The sequence below is a fragment of the Ascaphus truei genome, chromosome 5 (assembly GCF_040206685.1).
Source record: "Ascaphus truei isolate aAscTru1 chromosome 5, aAscTru1.hap1, whole genome shotgun sequence".
Classification (NCBI taxonomy): domain Eukaryota; kingdom Metazoa; phylum Chordata; class Amphibia; order Anura; family Ascaphidae; genus Ascaphus; species Ascaphus truei.
Window position 1 is genome coordinate 61,558,061 of NC_134487.1, and position 19,360 is coordinate 61,577,420.

At 39.4% G+C, this 19,360-nt stretch overlaps 1 protein-coding gene across 3 annotated transcripts in view; it reads left to right on the top strand.

Annotated features, from left to right (window-relative positions):
- SLC13A1 (solute carrier family 13 member 1) overlaps positions 1-17,682 on the top strand; it is a 74,347-nt gene extending 56,665 nt beyond the window's left edge. For all 3 annotated transcript variants that reach the window (XM_075599903.1, XM_075599901.1, XM_075599902.1), the window contains 7 exons: positions 2,665-2,763; positions 2,867-2,968; positions 3,678-3,781; positions 12,925-13,034; positions 14,915-15,076; positions 17,133-17,270; positions 17,385-17,682. In XM_075599903.1, the coding sequence (XP_075456018.1) occupies positions 2,665-2,763; positions 2,867-2,968; positions 3,678-3,781; positions 12,925-13,034; positions 14,915-15,076; positions 17,133-17,270; positions 17,385-17,528 (859 nt within the window). In that variant the 3' untranslated portion in view covers positions 17,529-17,682. The remainder of the gene's footprint in view (positions 1-2,664; positions 2,764-2,866; positions 2,969-3,677; positions 3,782-12,924; positions 13,035-14,914; positions 15,077-17,132; positions 17,271-17,384) is intronic.
- The last annotated feature ends 1,678 nt before the right edge of the window (positions 17,683-19,360 follow it).

Genomic DNA, 19,360 nt, shown 5'->3' on the forward strand with positions numbered 1-19,360 from the left:
AAGACAAATAGTCCCAATGCTACATTCAATATGACAAAATATATAGTTAAATACTTAACTGTTTTTCTTCTCGTAAGTAAGGGTCAATCAAATTACCCTTACTTATGAGAAGAAAAACAGATAAGCATATGATTTGTCATATTGGGTGCATGGGCGTCCGCAGAAATTTTTTCGGGGGGGGGGCATAATTTATAACCACAGCGCAATGGCGGTCCTGGCTGCGGCACAGATTGGTCCCGACTTGGGAGTGAGACGGCTTTCATTGGTAGGTAGTGTTACCAATGAGAGCCGCATCACTCCCGAGTGCTACCAATGACAGTGCGCTGCGCTTCCTCCTGCGTAGCAGCATAGGCTAGCCTACCACTAGCTGCCTGCCGTGGCGCCAGGGGCACCCACCCACCTCCGTCCTGGTCCACCCACCTCCATCCCGGGCCACCCAGAGTCTGTTTTTGGCGTTTATAGCGCCGTTAACGTACTGTACGGCGCCATAAATGCCAAAAACAGCCCAGGACTGCGAGTGATCCAGGCAGAGCCGCCAACAGAAATCATGGGGCCCAGGACAAATGAAAGGAGCAGGCCCCCCCCGAACCCATAGCGCCCCCCCCGGAACCCATAGCGCACCTACCACGAAAAAATATATTTTAGAGCGCAACTTTTACTTAACTGTTTTCTTATTGTGATACAGAATAAAACATTACAATGCAACCTGTTTATTTTTATATTTTCAACAAAAGACATGTGTCTGCCTGCCTGGGTGGGTGAGTGGGTGAATGACAGTAGAATGACAGTGGGTGAGTGGGTGAGTGGGTGAATGACAGTAGAATGACAGTGGGTGAGTGGGTGAGTGGGTGAATGACAGTGGATGGGTGAATGACAGTGGGTGGGTGGGTGAATGACGGTGGGTGGGTGAATGACGGTTGAATGATGGTTGAATGACGGTGGGTGGGTGGGTGGGTTAATGACGGTAGGTGGGTGGATGAATGATGGTGGGTGGGTGAATGACAGTGAGTGAGTGGGTGGATGGGTGAATAACAGTGGGTGAATGACAGTGGGTGGGTGGGTGAATGTTGAATGTGGGTGGGTGAATGATGGTGGGTGGGTGAATGACGGTGGGAGAGAGTGACTGGGTGACAGTGACTGGGTGGGTGGGTGAGAGTGACTGGGTGGGTGGGAGACAGCTACTGGGTGGGTGGGAGACAGTGGGTGGGTGGGAGACAGTGAGTGGGTGACTGAGTGACAGTGACTGGGTGGGACAGTGACTTGACAGTGATTGGGTGGGTGACAGTGACTTGGTGAGTGACAGTCAGTGACTGGGTGGGTGACAGTGACAGTGGTTGACGTTGACAGTGGGTAATGGTGACAGTGGGTAACGGTGACAGTGGATGACAGTGACAGTGGGTGATGGTGACAGTGGGTGATGGTGACAGTGACAGTGACTGGGTGGGGTGACTTACCTTGACCGGGTGGGTGCAGCTTGTTGCCGGACGCTTCCCCCTCCTGCCCCCGATATCCCCTTCTGCCCCCGATATCCCCGCGGCAGCTTTCAGGGACGGAAGGTGGGCTTGGGGAGGGGACGCGGGAGGAGGGCTCGGGGGGGGCATGGGAGGTGGGCTCGGGGGGGGGGGCAAGGCCACGGGAGGTGGGCCAGGGGCACATGGGAGGTGGGTGCGCGGGAAGCTGGCCAAGGGGGGGAAGCGGGCCGCAGAGGAGCTGGTACTTCCCCCTCCATCCCACGTTGGGAGCGGGAGGGGGAGCGGGCCGCAGAGGAGCTTGGCTTGTACTTCCCCCTCCATCCCACTTTGGGGGCGGGGGTAAGCGGGCCCTGCGCATGCGCGCCGGGACCGCGGGGAATCGGCGCCATTTTTTTAAACTTTTTTTTTTGAAATTTATTTAATTAACTGGTGCTCGGCCGCGCAGGGGGCCCGGCCTGACCCACGGGGCCCGGGAAGCAGTACCCTTTGTCCCCCCTGTTCCCCCCCTGTTGGCGGCCCTGGATCCAGGGGGGGGCAAGCGCCCCCCCTTGCCCCCTCCTGCGGACGCCCATGATTGGGTGTACAGTAGCATTGGGACATTTTGTCTTTTGTTGTAAACTTCCAATCCCCTTGTAAGAATATTTCCAAGATTCTGTCCAGCTCTCATTTGCTGAATACTTTTACTATATTTAATCTCTGAGACATGTTGTTTGGGGGGAAAAAAACACGATACAGCAACAACATGGAACAAGCGCTTGCAAGTGTCAGATACTAAATTGAAGTATGGTTAACACTGTGTAAATAAAGACTCTTCTTACTCTGTTTACTATTCCTGGCTTTCTATTTCATTTCTTTTAGGCCATTTGATTTATTTATTCTTAACCTCACTATTATCACTTCTCGGAGATCGATCTCAACGTAACTGCCATACATGTCAATGGCAGTTAACATGGAGTCGAGCTCCGATATCCCTTATCAGAGCTTAGTGAATCCTGGCTTAAGGCCCTTATTCTCTCATTGCTTATCGCACAGAATGCCCAATTGATTTTAATACTGAAGAAGTTATTGAAAATGGCAGAAGTTATTTTTAACTACTTCTGCCTAACCCCCAATAGTGCTGCACACTGAATATATGCATGATATCTAACAACTTTGTACGTGAACTTAAAAAGCAATCTGTTTGCAATTTTAGTTTTAAAGAGATGTTCAAATGCAGCAAAGGAAAGACGGAGAGAGAGAAAGCCTCTGCCAAGGTGATTGAGGATGAATACAAAAAACTTGGCTCTATCAGGTAAACTCAGCTTATAATAAATATGATATTGGTGACTGTACAAATAACATGCAGATAAAATGTTTCAAATAACTCTGATAACAACTTGAACTTTGTGTTATAGCTATCAAGAAATTATGACCCTTGTTCTGTTCATTTTAATGGCGCTGTTATGGTTTACAAGAGATCCTGGTTTCATTCCCGGATGGTCTTCTCTCTTTCCTAAGTAAGTACATTACCTTTGCAAGCCCCCATTACAGTATTCACTGGTGTCATTATAATAATGATAAATTATTTTCTACTAATAGTGATAACGTCACGTTTGCACCTAAAGTTCTTCCCTAATGCACAGTAAGGTTCTCTGCCAGGCTTGCTCCTTATACATACCAAGCAAACAAGTTACAATCTAGACAGACAAAGGGGGCTATGAATCAAGGTCCTGGAAAGTGTATTTTAGAGTTTCTTTTTTTCTAAAGAAAAGGTCAAAAAGACGATGAACCTACAGTAGATGCCTAGATGTCAGTAACTGAGCCACTGATTGAGTCACCTGTGCTGAAGCAGGGATAACGTTAAAACCTGGCCTGTTGGAGTTGGCCACGCCTGCACTATAGTACATCATTGTAGCAACTTGGCCAACATACCGATATGTAGGTTTCTGTGTTGGCTGGCTTGATTCTCTTGATTTTTACTGTACAGTACATTGCATTGAAAAAATAATACAAATGGCAACCTGCACACAATATACATTACAAGCTCTGGAGGAAAATTGGTTAACATTTGAACATTTAGATGGCAAGGTATCCTGTATAACTGCCTGGTTTCATGTATGATGACTTTGACTCTAAATCTATGAGGGTGGGATATCTTGCACTTTTTAGAACTAATTTAACACATGAAACACTTATTCAGTACTGATGATTATTGTCTGCTTGTAGATATCCTGGCTATGCTACTGATTCTACAGCTGCCTTGCTTTTGGGCCTTCTATTTTTTATCATCCCAGCATATCCATTTGGGAGGAAAACTGCTGGAAAAACAGGTTGAGTATTTTGTTTTAATATACTGTTTATTCTCACTGCATATACTTTGAGGGACTTGCTGTTTCACTGAACATGTGAACTAAGTCCCTAGATATCGCCAAGCCATGGTCATGTCATCATAAACAATGGGCATTATTATTTAAAATAAAATAATCTATACCGCTCGTAAAAAATAAAACAACACGAAATGATGATATTGCATTTGAATGGGTGTTTTCTATATTGTTTCAGGGTCATATAAGTAACAGATGAGCAGCTGTCTGGGAATCCTTATTTACTTTTTTATTTTTTTAAGTTAAGGAAAGAGTCAGCATTTCCAAATCTAATGTGCACTTTTGTAAAGCATGTGCTAAAATCAATGTTTATTTTTGTCATATTGTAACGTATACTATTTCATGAAAACTTCTAGTAGCTGTATTGGTTTTAGAAAAGTTTATATTTACTGTAGGATTTCATTTTGTTTAGGAGACCCACAGGGGATTTCTTCATTAATGTACAGCAATAGCATGCACAAAATAGAATCCTCACAAGTGGTGTACACAAAAAGAAATGACTTGTAAAGATTAAAGAGCTCTGTAAATTAAAAATGATAACAAAGAGAGAGAAAGACCCTTAAATACATACATATTCTAATAGGAAACACTAATAACTACTATTAGCATATTTCCCATGTAAAGTATCTCAGGGGCATCTCTATCTGTCCACCTCCAAACCACATATTTTAGGATCTGTTGGGACCTAATGCCACCTTTAGGTGAGACATGAATCAACATCAGGTTATTTGAAGGTAACGCAAGATAGTTCTAAATTAATCTAACGTTATACCTATGCTAACGAGTTAAACGACGGCTGTTGTTTTTGCATATAATTAGCTTAGTAGATTTGGGTTAACTCAGAGAAAATAACATTCGTTAATAATTTAGATAACAAAGTTATTTGCCTTGATTTAACTGCTTAGTATATCTGGACCTTAGAGACATATTTACTAAGTGATTTAATGCCATAAGACACCTTATAGACCCTTTACGTGCAGGGTCCACACAGTGTTTTATAGTATTGCACCATTGTGTACAGTGATAAGTCTCTGGCAGGTCCCCGTTTAGAAGGAAGTCTAGCTTTTTAGCAGGAAACTCATCCTTTCTGCTTCACTTGGACAAATCTTGGGAACCTACTGCAAACATGCCCCTACATCAAACTGGTAAGTTCAGGCACAGGGATGCAGCCACACCCCTGAGTCAAAGTAGCCCTACATGGTTAACTGCAACTTTAACAACTACTACAACTGAAAATAAGCTGGTGGTCTTTCTGGGGCCCTCCAGGACAACACAACTACAGTATTACAATGTTACAATATAATATATACATACTGTAGTGTAGAATGTTTTAAATTAGGGAAAATTAGGGAAATCCCAGTGTTCTCACTCTCATGTACTCTGTAGGTTAAAGGCATATCATCAACAGGTCTTTTAGCAGTAACAGACTTTCTACAGAAAATAAGCCTTTTCTGTATCTCAAGGTAAATCTTCAAATTGAAAAAGAACCAGCTATGGTGCAGTATGCCAGAGAATTGTTTTTAAGATGTGACAAAAGTAAGTAATCACACTCACACTTTAAGAGCAATATCAAACAAAAAAGAAAAAACGTAGCAGTAGATCGATCTGTGTACTGTGCAGGACCTGTGTAGACATCGAGGTAACTGCTGCCTCTCAGACCAACGTCTGACGTCACATCCAATCGACGAACTGCTCCCTTCCAGTGCGATTCTGGTGTTGCACTTCTGTATCTGCCACGAATGCAGACTCTTGGACAATGCGTTTCGCCGCAGACTTGCTCAAGAAGTCAGTCCATGTACCCCCCTCCATAGCTTTATATAGCATGACCATCCTTTAGTCAATTAAGCAAATTATTAGAGGGTTAGTTCATTTACACATAATCATGTATATCAAAAAATAAAACAGCGCTAGGTATGTATGTCTTTATTTATATAGCGCTATTAATGTACATAGAGCTTCACAGCAGTAATATACGTGACAATCATATAAATAACAAATAATACAAATATACATAAAGGGAAGATGTGCTTCAGACATAAAAGTAACATTTAGGAAAAGGTATCCCTACTCCGAAGAACTTACAATGTAATTGGTTGGTAGGAAGAACATACAGAGACAGTAGGAGGGTGTTCTGGTAACTGTGTCTGCAAGGGGCCAAGGTTTATGTATGCAGTGTAAATTATCAGCCATGGAGCTACTCATATGCTTCCTCAAGCAGGTGTGTTTTAAGGTGGGTCTTAAAGGTGGATAGAGAGGGTGCTAGTCAGATATTGAGGGGAAGGGCATTCCAGAGGTGTGGAGCAGTCAGTGAGAAAGGTTTAAGGTGGGAGAGGGCTTTAGATACAAAAGGGGAAGAGAGAAGACATCCTTGAGCAGAACACAAGAGTTGGGATGGTGTATAGCGACTTATAGTGCAATTGCATATATTATAAAAAATTACATATATTTATATGATGGATCAATAAATTGATATACAGTATAACATTATGGAAATCAATATATGTAATCAATAACACTAACAGCATATAAAGAAGAAAGGAAAAAAGAAAATTTATAAATATAGATATGAACATCACCATATGAAATGTACTCATTAAAGGGGATTGAAAAAATATAATAGTTACAGGATGAAAGGGGAATCCTACTGCTATTTTTTTAAAATAATTATTTGAAAATATTTATGTATGTCACTATATAAATATAAAACAATGCTATAAAGTTACTAAATATGTAAATATATATATATATATATCCCTATGTGGCAGGACGGCCTCATGGCAGGGTCAGTAAGACGCTAGTCACGGTATGAACCTTTAAACTGTAGTGGTTTATTAGCAACAGATAAAGAACAGCAGGTGCGCAAATTTCATCAGGACATGGAAGAAATAAAGACACCAAAATAGTGCAATATTGTCTAATTCAGCAGTATAGATTCAATATTGTAGACTCTATACATTTTGCACTCAAGTGTTAAACGTGATATTCAGGCAGTGTGGTTGTTAGAAGTAACCAACATTATATCCAGACAGGTACTCCGGATAAACACAGGTAATGTTCCATAGGAGGGGAGGGAAAATTCACATACAGAAGGAAAAAAGCAAAATAGTATAATATTGCTTTTATTATTAAAAAACACAAAGTATTGCACTTACATAAGTGTCTTTGTGGTATGCATTCAGACCACCCTGGGTCAATTAGACAGACAGCACCACAAAGCAACAGCTTCTGCTCCACGGCCGATACAGCATCCACTAGGCTGAACGATGCAGTCCTCCGATTTGAATGTCCCCAACATAGTGTCACTTAGTGGTGGAGTTGTTATCATTATCTTTGGCCTCCAGTGCCTTCTGAGCTGGTTCCATTTTTTTAACAGCTTCAGCTTGATCCTGCAGTTCCTTTCTTAGAGCCTCCAGCTCTTCCTGGTGCCTGCTCTTCTTGCCACTGTTTATATTTGAGGATGTGGGGACACGATTCTTCCATGTGACCTGGCTCCTGACAGGCCCAGCATAGAGAATCCTTTAGAAAGTCACCTGGTTTCCTTTGAGCCGGCATGGCTCCGAGGTTATGGGGTCCTGTGCTCTAAACGCTGGTCACATTACAAAACAAGTATTTGTCGTCGGCCATTTTAAAATCCAGTTTTTGTTTTCTCTTTCACACCCGAAAGGGCAGACTTTATACAACACATGTGAGTTGAACTTGCTTTACAATGCTTGAACGTTCTTGGTTCTTCTTGGGGCAACATCTTTACAAAAATCAAATTTTACTTTCTCCAACCCCAGCATGGTAAACTTAACACTCAATACTTTGCTTCTGGCCTTTGCTTTACACAGCACAGCAATCCTTTCATACCCAATGGGGCAAACTTTACACTCCGCACTTGCTAGCTGTAAATTCACTTGTTTCAGCAAAATAAATTTTTTTTTTGCTTGGGTTCATGAACTTAACATATCTTCATCAACTGACCCCCAGAGCCGTAGCATCCCACTTCTGACACCACCTGTGGCAGGGTGGCCTCGCGGAAAGGTCAGTAAGACGCTAGACACGGTATGAAACTTTAAACTGTAGTGGTTTATTAGCCACAACCAAATAAAGTCTGGGTGCACTGTCCCTTTAAGAAAACCAAACCATAGAAAATAAACACCTATTCACTTTAGGGAAAGCTAACTACACCATAGCTTTCACCCTCAGTAACTGTATGGCCAGCTAAGCTGGTTCCCAAGCCAAAACAAGCCCTGGCATATGCCACAGTGTAACTCAGTCTCTGCATACAATAATAAGGGTTTTGCTTATCTTAGTCTTTTTTGAAGCAGACGTCCCTGCTTCAGCACAGTCTCTCCTTTCTTCCTAGGGGAACTCAGCCCCACATTGAGCCCAGAGAACTCCTCTGTAGGTCCTCTATACCAGCTTCCACAGCTGGGGAGCACTTCTATCTCACCTCCTTCTCTGGGGAAAACAGTCTCTCTCCCTCCATATTACTTTCTGCTTCTTTTTTTTTTTAAACTGCAGTCTCTCAGGAATCCTGCTTAATTAGGCTGCAGGTGCATGCAGTTCTCCAGAAGTAGGTTAACTGGTTGAGTGCTGGACGATACACATACCCTCCATTCCAGCCTACTGAGTCAGTGACTGTCACACCCTATTAAAATTATGTTCATACTAGTCTCAAAAGATCTTTAACTATGAATGCACCAAAGATCACCCGATGTGTACTAAAAACTAGAGAACAAACAATGGAAAGACAGCTCTACTCCATAGCTTTATATAGCATGACCATCCATTAGTCAATTAAGCAAATTATTAGAGGGTTAGTTAATTTACACATAATCGTGTATATCAAAGAATAAAACAGTGCTATGTATGTATGTCTTTTTTTATATAGCAAGTGGGAAAGCTACAGATGCAGCCATGAGTATTAGAACTCTTGCCTTTTTAATTCTGGGGCAGTCTCAAAGTAAAGGCCTCAATTTGCTGCAACATTGCTGCAACATTGCCTCAACATTTATGTGAGATTCTTAATGGCCCATCTGATTAACAAAGCAGTGGTCCCTGCATTCAGTTTGAATGTGACTGCAGGGACCCCCCGCTGTGTTAATCCGATGGGCCATTAAGAATCTCAAAGAAATGTTGAGGCAATGTTGAGGCATTTACTGTGAGACTGCCCCAGAATCTTCCAGAATTTCCCAGGTAAGTGTTCTAGTACTGGTGGCTTCATCTGTAATTAAGAAATCAAAATCTATGTTGTGACCCCTGGGCTCAACATGATCAATTTATGGAACCAGTAGGTCTCTCTATATATCAGCTTTTTGTTTCCATCTCCTCCTTTTCCACCCTAAGCTACATGATCTATTCCCATACAGTATATGTCAATCCTGATAGGTTAGCATGATGATGTTTAGCAAAGTGCCTAGGAATACTGTGTGTCTGAATATTCTTAGTAATATTCCTGACATGTTCTAATACTCTTATGCGTAAGGACTCATGGCTTTGCCCACATACTGGAGACCACAAGGGTACTTCAGTAGGTACTGAAGATAACAAAACTAGATTTGCCGATAATATGTGCTACATCGAAGGAACGTCGAGTGATCCTAGTCTTAAAATACAAATTATATTTATTACTAAAATTACAAGCTTTACAATTAAAACATTTATAAAAGCCTGTTGGTCAAGACAATAAAACAACTTTTATTAAACAATGTAATGATCAAGTCTTTAACATTAAGAATATTACCTCAAAACATTGGCATATCCTGAAACAGGATACCATTTTAAGAGATTTTTTTACCTAATCGTCCAACAGTCACTTTCTCTAAAGCATCAAATTTAAGAGATAAATTAGCACCAAGCCATTTTAAAAGTAAGAATTCATGCGGAATAAGCTTGCTACAAAAGCCAACAGGCTTTTTTTATAAGTGTTTTCATTGTAAAGTTTGTAATTTTAATAGTGAAAATAAGTTGTTTTTACATATAGAACTGTATGTTCCTTCAATGTAGATCAACATATTAATTGCAAATCTAGTTTTGTTGTCGACTTACTAGAATCATCTTGTGGCCTCCAGTATGTGGGCAAACCATTAGATTCCACACACAAGAGAATTAGAACATGTCAGGTATATCACTAAGAATATTCAGACATACAATACTCCTAGACAGTTTGCTAAACATCAGCATGCTAACCTGTGAGGCTTGACATATATGAGAATAGAGCATGTATTTTAGGGTGGAAGGGGAGATAATAGAAATACAAAAGCTGATGCGGGGAGAGGCCTAGTGGATACATAAACTGTGCACTTTGGATCCATGGGTCTCAAAATAGATTTTGATCTCAGTGCTTTAATTTCTTAATTTCCTTTCCCACTCTTTTTCCATTCCTTGTTCCCTAGTTATTAGTACACATCAGATGATCTTCGTCACATTAGACCTTTGGCGACTCTTTTGCTAACCTAGTACGAACACCATATTAATGGGGATTTTTTTTAATATTTTATATTTTAATGGAGATATGTTCTTGTACACTTTATATATTTAGTAACTATAGCATGGTTTTATATTTATGTCGTAACATACATTGATAATTTCAAGTGATGACATTTTTTGAGCAGTAGGATTCCCCTCATCTTTTTACTATTATATATTTTTCAATCCCTTTTATGAGTATATTTGATATGGGGATAGTCATATATACTGTAAATATATTATCATTATTTTCTTTTTTGCCTTTTTTTCTTTTTTCCTTTATATGCTGTTAGTATTATTGAGTAAATATATTGCTTTGCATGGTGTTTTATATTAATTTGTTGATCCATTATATAAATATATTACATGTTTTAGAATATATGTGATTACGCCATTTTATTATATCATATACATGATTATGTGTTAATGAACTAACACTCTAAAAGCTTGCTCAATGGACTAATGAATGGTCATTCTATATAAAGCTATGGAGGGAGGTACCATGGACTATGACTCCTGTAGAAGCCTGTGGCGAAATGTGTTGTCCAAGTCAGAGTTTGTGGCAGATATGGAAATGCTACACCAGAAGCACAAGAAGGGAGCAGTCCATCGATCGGATTTGACATCAGATGCTGGTCTAATAATAATAATGGTCTGAGAGACCTTGGGCGGTACACAGACTGATTTACTGCTACGTTTTTGCTTTTATGTTTGATATCGTTCTTAAAGTGTGAGTGCGATTACTTACTTTTGTCACATCTTAAAACATTTTCTCTGGCATACTGCACATATCAGGTTACTTTTCTATTTCGAAAATTTACCTTGAGAGACAGTAGAGGATTCTTTCCTGTAGAAAATCTGTTACTGCCAAAAGACCTGTTGATTATATGTCTATAACTTGCACAGTACATATGAATGAGAACATCGAGATTTCACAAGTTTTTTCACTAATTTGAAAACATTCTACATTATGTATATATTTTCATATATATATATATATATATATATATATATATACACACACACACACACAACACACACACCTTCCGGATTGGACTGAGCCTGCACTTCCTATACCTCTAAAATACGTAAATTTGAAGACTGAGCATGCAGTTTTCTATTAAATTGGAGCAGCAATTCATTTGTCCATCACAAAAATGGGATTATTTTTCACTTTTCACTTATATATATTTTAAATGTTTCACTTATATTTCATAGTATATCATATAATTGGTAGTGCCTTTACATTTTCTGATAATCCCACGCAACACCTTGAAAAAGATTCAACCGCTAAAATCCCAAGGACCCCGTGAGCTTGTAATTTTATCACTCTAACCATAAAAAATGGACCTTCAGGTTCATTAGACAAATAATAATATAATAATAATAATAATAATTTTTCCAATGCCTCTTAAAGCACTTACAATTACTGTATAAAGTACTGACTAACATTTAAAATTATAATAGACAACAAATACACAATGCAAGTACTGTATGTGACGAAATACTATGGAAAGTTCAGTATGAAATGTCAGGTTGGAGGTGGTGCATTGATGCCTGAGTAAATAGATATTTCCAACCGTTGTGAGCTTGTTTAAAAGATTTCCAGAGAATGGACGTCACAGGAATGTATGAGGCAGAGAGTTACAAAGAGTAGGAGCAGCATAGCTACAGGCTCAGGTCCCAAAATATATCAACAGGATTGTAGGAACTGTAAGCAGAACTTGACCTGCAGATCAAAATGAGTGAGTGGGGTGTAGGGAGACATGAGCTTCTTCAGAGAGATTTGACCCTGATTATATAGACTTTAAATGTCGCCAATCACCACCTTACATGCAACCAGTACAGAGGACAGGTGTGGTGGCAAGAATGGATCTGGTTTAACAACCTGGCAGCATGTTGTATGTGTGTACACACAGTATGTAGATACAGTATACCAGCAACACAGAATAAAACAAGCAAATACCGGTGTGGCAGTCATTATTCCTTTACATATATATTGTGATAGAGTGTTATAGAGGATTTATGTTAGTAGAAGAATGATGAAAGCCCTGGATAAAGCTGTGGAAGGGATCATTATTACAGCCTCGGAATAATAGGCTGCACCAGAGGCCTTTTGTAAAAGCTGTATTTGACTAAGCAGACCAGAGAGAAGGATGTCAGGGTAGGCATTAGCTGTTCCAACAGGGAGAATATGGAGCGCAGGAGTCCAGTGAATTTAAACATTTATAAGGAGAATGTGTTGTGTTTGTGTTTGTTTCCACCCTAGTCCAAAAATAGCTAAATTGGTGTGTCCCCCCTCCGCCCCCCCGTGGAAGTAATGAAGGGTACTTACCTCTCGGTCGATTCCATAGCTACAGTGATTAGTGCAAAGGTACATAAAAGTATTTTGACAAAAAAATATTCTAAGCGCATCAACACAGATATATTTCCCAGTAAGGTATCTGATTGTGTTGATGATGTATAGCACAGGATAAGCAGTTTGTGCAAAATATAGCATTTTGTGGGTTGCCTGTTTGGGACTGTATCTTTATTAAGCAAAGTTTTGGTGATTTTTGGAGTCTATTATCAGCGAATATGGTGCAAAATGCTGACATTTCTAACAAGTGTTTGTATTTCCAAATTGTTTTTGGCAGAGTTGTTTGACTATGTCCCACTCATTACATGGAAGGAGTTCCAGGCCTGTATGCCTTGGGATATTGCTATTCTTGTTGGAGGGGGATTTGCACTTGCAGAAGGCTGTGAGGTAACGATTATCTGACGTAATTTATTTACATAGATTGTAGTTTTACATGTACTTACTAAAATTGTTCTTGTTTTCATAATTTTTGACATAATTTCAGAAATATTTGATCCCTGTGACCATTGCATTTTATAATTACCATTATAGCCTATAAAATAGCTTAAATGCTACAGTGTACAATGACTGGGAGTCATCAAATTCCGGCCGAATTGCATTACCGTAATGTTATGAACTAAGTCATCAACCAAGCAGCAACAATGTACCAGGTTTATATTAAAATTGTGATAGCTATGCAGTAATTAACTCCACCAATAAATAGGAATTTATTATCGCTAGTAATGCAAAGGGGAGGGAAATTCTACGTACTTCTACTATAGTGTTATATTACAAACCCTATGGCAGGAAATATAATAACCCATTTGATGCCTGAGAGTACCAATGTATTACACAACCACAAAATGGATTAATATCTTTCTTAAACTACACTACCTACCCTTTGCCTACCGAAGAGGCTAGGAAGGCATTTCATAGCAATGCCTATCTAACCGCTAAGGCAAGCAAGGGGATAACCCCTACCACCATCCCCCTTGGGCCTAATGCCCTCCATGGGGGCCTAACAACCCCCATGAGGCCTATCCCTTGCTTGCATTAGCAGTTAGCAAAGAATTCCTATTCATTACAGTTCCTGATTAGCCTCTTAGTTTGGCAAGAGGGGTACAGTAGGTAGTATAAGGACATATTTACCCCTTAGTAGTCCTCAGTGTTCAGTAAGTCATGGGTTCCCTAAACAAGCTGACCAATTGGGCTAATACGAGGTAGATATCTTGTTAAATATTTAGATGTTACATTTTCATCACCTATTCCAGGCTGATTTTGCTTATCCTGCCGATACGTATATAATGACCATTATATACATATGTAACACAGGCCTAACACCAAGACAGGCAAAACTAATTTCCAGTACTTTTTGCAGTAGCCCTATACCACCAGGTGTCAGAACTTGAGGACAAGCATCACAATGAATATAATTGTATTATTTACTAATTTTGATGTCTGGTTTTACTATAGTTAATATGTACGGTAACATACTGTATGCATTATTTTAAGCTGGGATAGGTTGATAACTCATATGTTTGTGCCATAATACAGCATTTTGGGACTATCACTGTTTAACTCTACAGTAGGTCAATGTTCACTCAAGAACATGTCATATTATTTGCAAGTCCATATTTTGCTTAAATAATTCCATATCCATGTTGTGCACTTTGCAGTGCACCATACAGAGTAATTCCACGTATTTATACTGTACGGTACTGTATATGCTTAAACAGGTAATATCTGTTACGGCAGTGATACGATTGCGCACCAAATAATTGATTGGCAAAAAAATTAAAATGCAAAATAAGGGTTTATTGACCCAGAAATCTGTCCCCTTTTGCTTGGCATTTTATTACAAACCACGTGTAAAAATAGTTGCAAAATATTGAATATTATACGAAATTTGTCAGATTGATCAGAAGATTTTACAACACAGGCTTATATAAAATGACACAGAATGTAATTTTCAGTATTAAATATCTTGGAAACAGTAAGGAAACACAGGCACTTTTGTAGTGCGTTTACTATTGGTGTAGTAGCCCTTATCTCAAGCTGATATTTTACTTAGTTTGCAGGTAGTATCTGGACTTTTTAACGATGTGGCACAAAATGTATCAGCGTTACTCTAATTATTACTAGGACACAATGACAGGCTGTCTGTTTTACAATCTAGTAGCTTATGGAATTTATTTAAATAAAAAAAATGTTTTAAAACATTGGGATAGTTTACCTACAATGCTTTTTCTATAGTATCTGTAATGTATCTTCTTGTGCTCTCCTTTCAGGTTTCTGGTCTATCCCTGTGGATAGGTAACAAGATGACACCTCTAGGATCACTCCCAATATGGCTAGTGGTTCTTATTTCATGTATAATCGTGACATCCGTAACAGAAGTTGCCAGCAATCCAGCTACAATCACAATATTCTTGCCTATTTTAGCACCTTTGGTGAGTCCGAAGACTTTGTGTGCTTTTATTATGCTTCTATACAGTACCTCCTTACGCCACAATAACAAGGTACATGCAAACAATATCAGTAGTTAGAAAAGTAACAAAATAATTAGTATTAAAGTTCATGCTTTTCATTGATACAGTACACAAAATGATAATACTAACCAGAGGCATATATTATGTGATTATTTAAATACTTTCAACCTTCTTCTTGACTTACTCTCTGGCTAACCATTCTCTTTTACATTGTGCAGGCATTGAAGGGGTTAAAATGAACCGTGTTAAATAACCAGTCAGATACTGTATGTAACGGTGTTTCTGACCTGGATGACCCACCCAATCTCACATTGGCCCCTGTGGTCTAACCAGTCCCCATTACATGGTCGTGTCTGGTGGTGCACCTGTTGGCAACAGGACTCCTGAGTCTCCCGCATGATGTTGTGTGGGGAATGTCAACCCAGACAGGCAGCTGAGGTAGTGTGGGTGCGAGTCCTACCTACATACAGTGCAGCGCCTCCACCTCATCAGGATCCCTGCGTCCGCATGGAGATGGTCCTGATGAGGAACTCCTTCCAGGTGCCTTCCTCTGCTGAGTAACTCCACACTCACACATGAGGGTTTTGATGAACAAGGGCATCTTTATTGCAGTTGGTATGGGCAAGCTGCCCCTCACAGCTTGCATCTTAGCCGATCATGGTCTGTACTTTCCCTTCCGAAGGTCCGCCCTCCCAATGGAGTTGGATCACCTCTCCCTTCAGGGAGATCACCACCTGTGCCAGGTCCCTGGACACAGTGTAGGCCCGGCCAGCCTTGCTGCTGCTGGCCCCTGATTTAGAACTGTGTCACTAGTTAACTCACTAGTGAACACCTCAGCCTTCTTCTCTGAACTCAGTCTTGTAGAACACACTTGACACACTAACTTTGGACAGTGCTTTGCCTTATATACCTCAGGGACAAGCACATCTCTGATGTCACTAACGGTGGACTCAGAGCATGTTACCACTCCCCTTGAATACATATGACACTTCACCAGGGTGTGAGGGCAAACCTCCATGATTGATGCTGGCAACCCTGTAACTTACCAGGCATCCTGCCAGCATGAGAGAAAACTGTATGCCATTTTACAGCATGGCTACATGTAGATTCTCATCACAAAGTCTGAATCTGCGTGGGAATTAAAGGACCGCTTGAAAGAGCACCATTAAAATACATTTGGACTTACAGTAAAGCAAACAAATCCTTCTTCAAAGAGAAAGAATGCCGCTTTATGGGATGTCTATCACATGTCTTCCAAGTGGATCAAGTAGAGAAATGCACAGAGCAACATGTTCCTAGTGAACGCCTACTGTTAAATGAAACGCAGAGCCATCGTTTACTCTATTTTATTCTAGAGGCTTCATGAGTTACTTAAATAAATTATCTGGGGTAAAAAATATATATATACAGGCAGTCCTCGGTTATCCAACACAATGCGTTACTCAAAATGGCGTTGGATAGCGAAACATTGTAAAGAGAAACACGTTTTCCCATAGGAACACTGTTTAAATGAAAGGTTCCGTTCCTGAAGGCATTTTTAATGCTAAAATACACAAAATATTTTACGCAGACAATAAGATATGCAGCACACACATAAATTATATAGTGTATATACTGTATTATATATATTATATAAAATATATAATATAAATATATTATATAGTATAATATAGTATAATATATATATTATATACACATAAACAACTTTGCAAAGCGCCGTAAGAGCGTTGGATAAGCCGTTTTGGCGTTGTAAAAATGAACATACGTACTGTATGCATTGCACAGCGTTGGATAACGAGGACTGCCTGCACATGCCAGGCTCCTAACATATAAACTTGTTTTGCTGTGTGTGCATTGAGGGATGAGTACATAACGTAGTTTGGGCAGGCTAATCACAGATTCCCTATATTTAAACCTATTGCTGGCTGCTGGCCGGTAAGTACTATATTAATATGTAAGATACGTTTTCTACACAAATATATTAATTTAAATATCCTATTTTATCTTTATTTCACAGGCTGAAGCTTTAGAAGTAAACCCACTTTATATACTTATTCCCACTACTTTAAGCACCTCTTTCGCCTTCCTGCTTCCTGTAGCCAACCCCCCAAATGCTATTGTGTTCTCCTATGGTCATCTAAATGTTATTGACATGGTGAGTATCATCCAAGATATTGCATTTGAGGAATATGTATGTAAAATATATTTGGCTATCTTTTTTTTTTAAAGGCTGCATTTAGCATCATAACTGTTTCTATTTTCTTTTTAGGTGAAAGCTGGTTTGGGGATTAATATTATAGGAGTTGCTGTGGTAATGCTGGCAATATCAACATGGGCAATTCCAATGTTCAATCTTCAAACATATCCTTCTTGGGCACCAATTATCTCTTCTGCAAATGGGACAGCACCTTAGGAGAATAGCAACAACAGCTGACATTTCGCTACTGCGTAAAACATTAATATGACCAGACTGTTATTATAAGAGTGAAGCTTGTACAATATCGGAGAATAATATGTTTGTTCAACATACAGTAAATACAATGAAGGATAGTTTTTTTTACCTTCAATTGCACCTTGGTTTGTGGTCCATGAATACTGGGTGGTTTGTATGGAGGAGGAAGAGTTTATATAATTATTCTACCCAATGTACGTATAACATTCTCTATGCATGGCAAGTTTTCCCCATTTTTTTTATCAAGGTCTTATGATTAGAAATGTGTGGAACTGGTGAATATTGGACTTTATCTGCAAATATTCTGCTAGTGTCCTTCCCACAATGAATTTCTATGAGAGAGAGAGACAGACTGAGAGAGAGACAGACTGAGAGACTGAGACTGTATAATAGCAAACTTCCCCTCTCCTTATTGTGTTTTATGATAAAAGGATTGCAATGGAAAGTAAGATCAACTCTAAAAAGTTCTTTAAGTACCTTTAATAACAAAAACATGAGAAAAGAAAATATAGGACCCTCTCAGTGTGAGATGGGCAGGCAGATTATTGGAAATAAGAAAAAAGCTGAGGTAATAAACCAATTATTTGCCATCTGTGTTTAATAGGGAAGAATCAATTTCAATTGTAGTGCAGCAGGAGGAAGCCACAACCTCCATATTAATGAACAATTGGTTAACTGAGGAAGAAGTTCATAGGCAGCTTGAAAGAATTAAAGTAAATAAGGTACCTGGCCCCAATGGTATCCAAGAGTTCTCAAGGAGTTAAGTTCAGTAATAGCCAAACCATTACAGTTAATATTCAAGGACTACATTTCCACAGGCTCAGTACCACAAGATTGCCGTAAAGCAGATGTGGTGTCTATATTTTAAAAGAGAGCTAGATCACAACCAGGGAATTACAGACCTGTAAGCCTGACTTCAATAGTGGGGAAACTACTTGGTTTAATACGGGATAATATTCAGGAATACCTAATGGAAAACAAAATTATTAGTAATAGTCAGCATGGATTTATGAAGGATAGATCATGCCAAAGTAATCTTATTTGTTTCTTTGAGGAGGTAAGTAGGAATTTAGACCAGGGTAATGCAGTTGATGTGGTCTACTTAGATTTTGCAAAGGCTTTTGATACGGTTCCACACAAGAGGTTGGTGTACAAAATAAAGCAAATTGGACTCAGTAAAAATATATGCACCTCGATTGAAAACTGGTTGAAGGACAGACAACAGAGAGTTGTCACAAATGGAATTTTTTCAGGTTGGCTAAGGTCGTGTGTTGAGTACCTCAGGGATCGGTACTGGGACCCTTGCTTTTTAACTTACATAGTTACATAGTAGGTTCAAAAAATACATACGTCCATTAAGTTCAACCTATGCTAAATTTAGACAACAGATACTTTATCCTATATCTATACATCCTTATTGATCCAGATGAAGGCAAACAAAAAACCCCAGTGTCAGATCTTCCAATGATATCTCATAAGGGGAGAAATAAATTCCTTCCTGACTCCAAGAATTGGCAATCAGATCATTCCCTGGATCAACATTCTTCCCATGTTTACTTATTTGGTATATCCCTGTATACCTTTCCTTTCTAAAAAGATGTCCAGCCTTTTTTGAACAAATCTATTGTATCTACCATCACTGTCTCCATGGGTAATGAATTCAACATTTTAACTGCCCTTACTGTAAAGAACCCTTTCCTTTGTTGCTGGTGAAATCTCCTTTACAATAGATGTGTTCAAAAAAAGGTTGGACATCTTTTTAGAAAGGAAAGGTATACATGGATATACCAAAT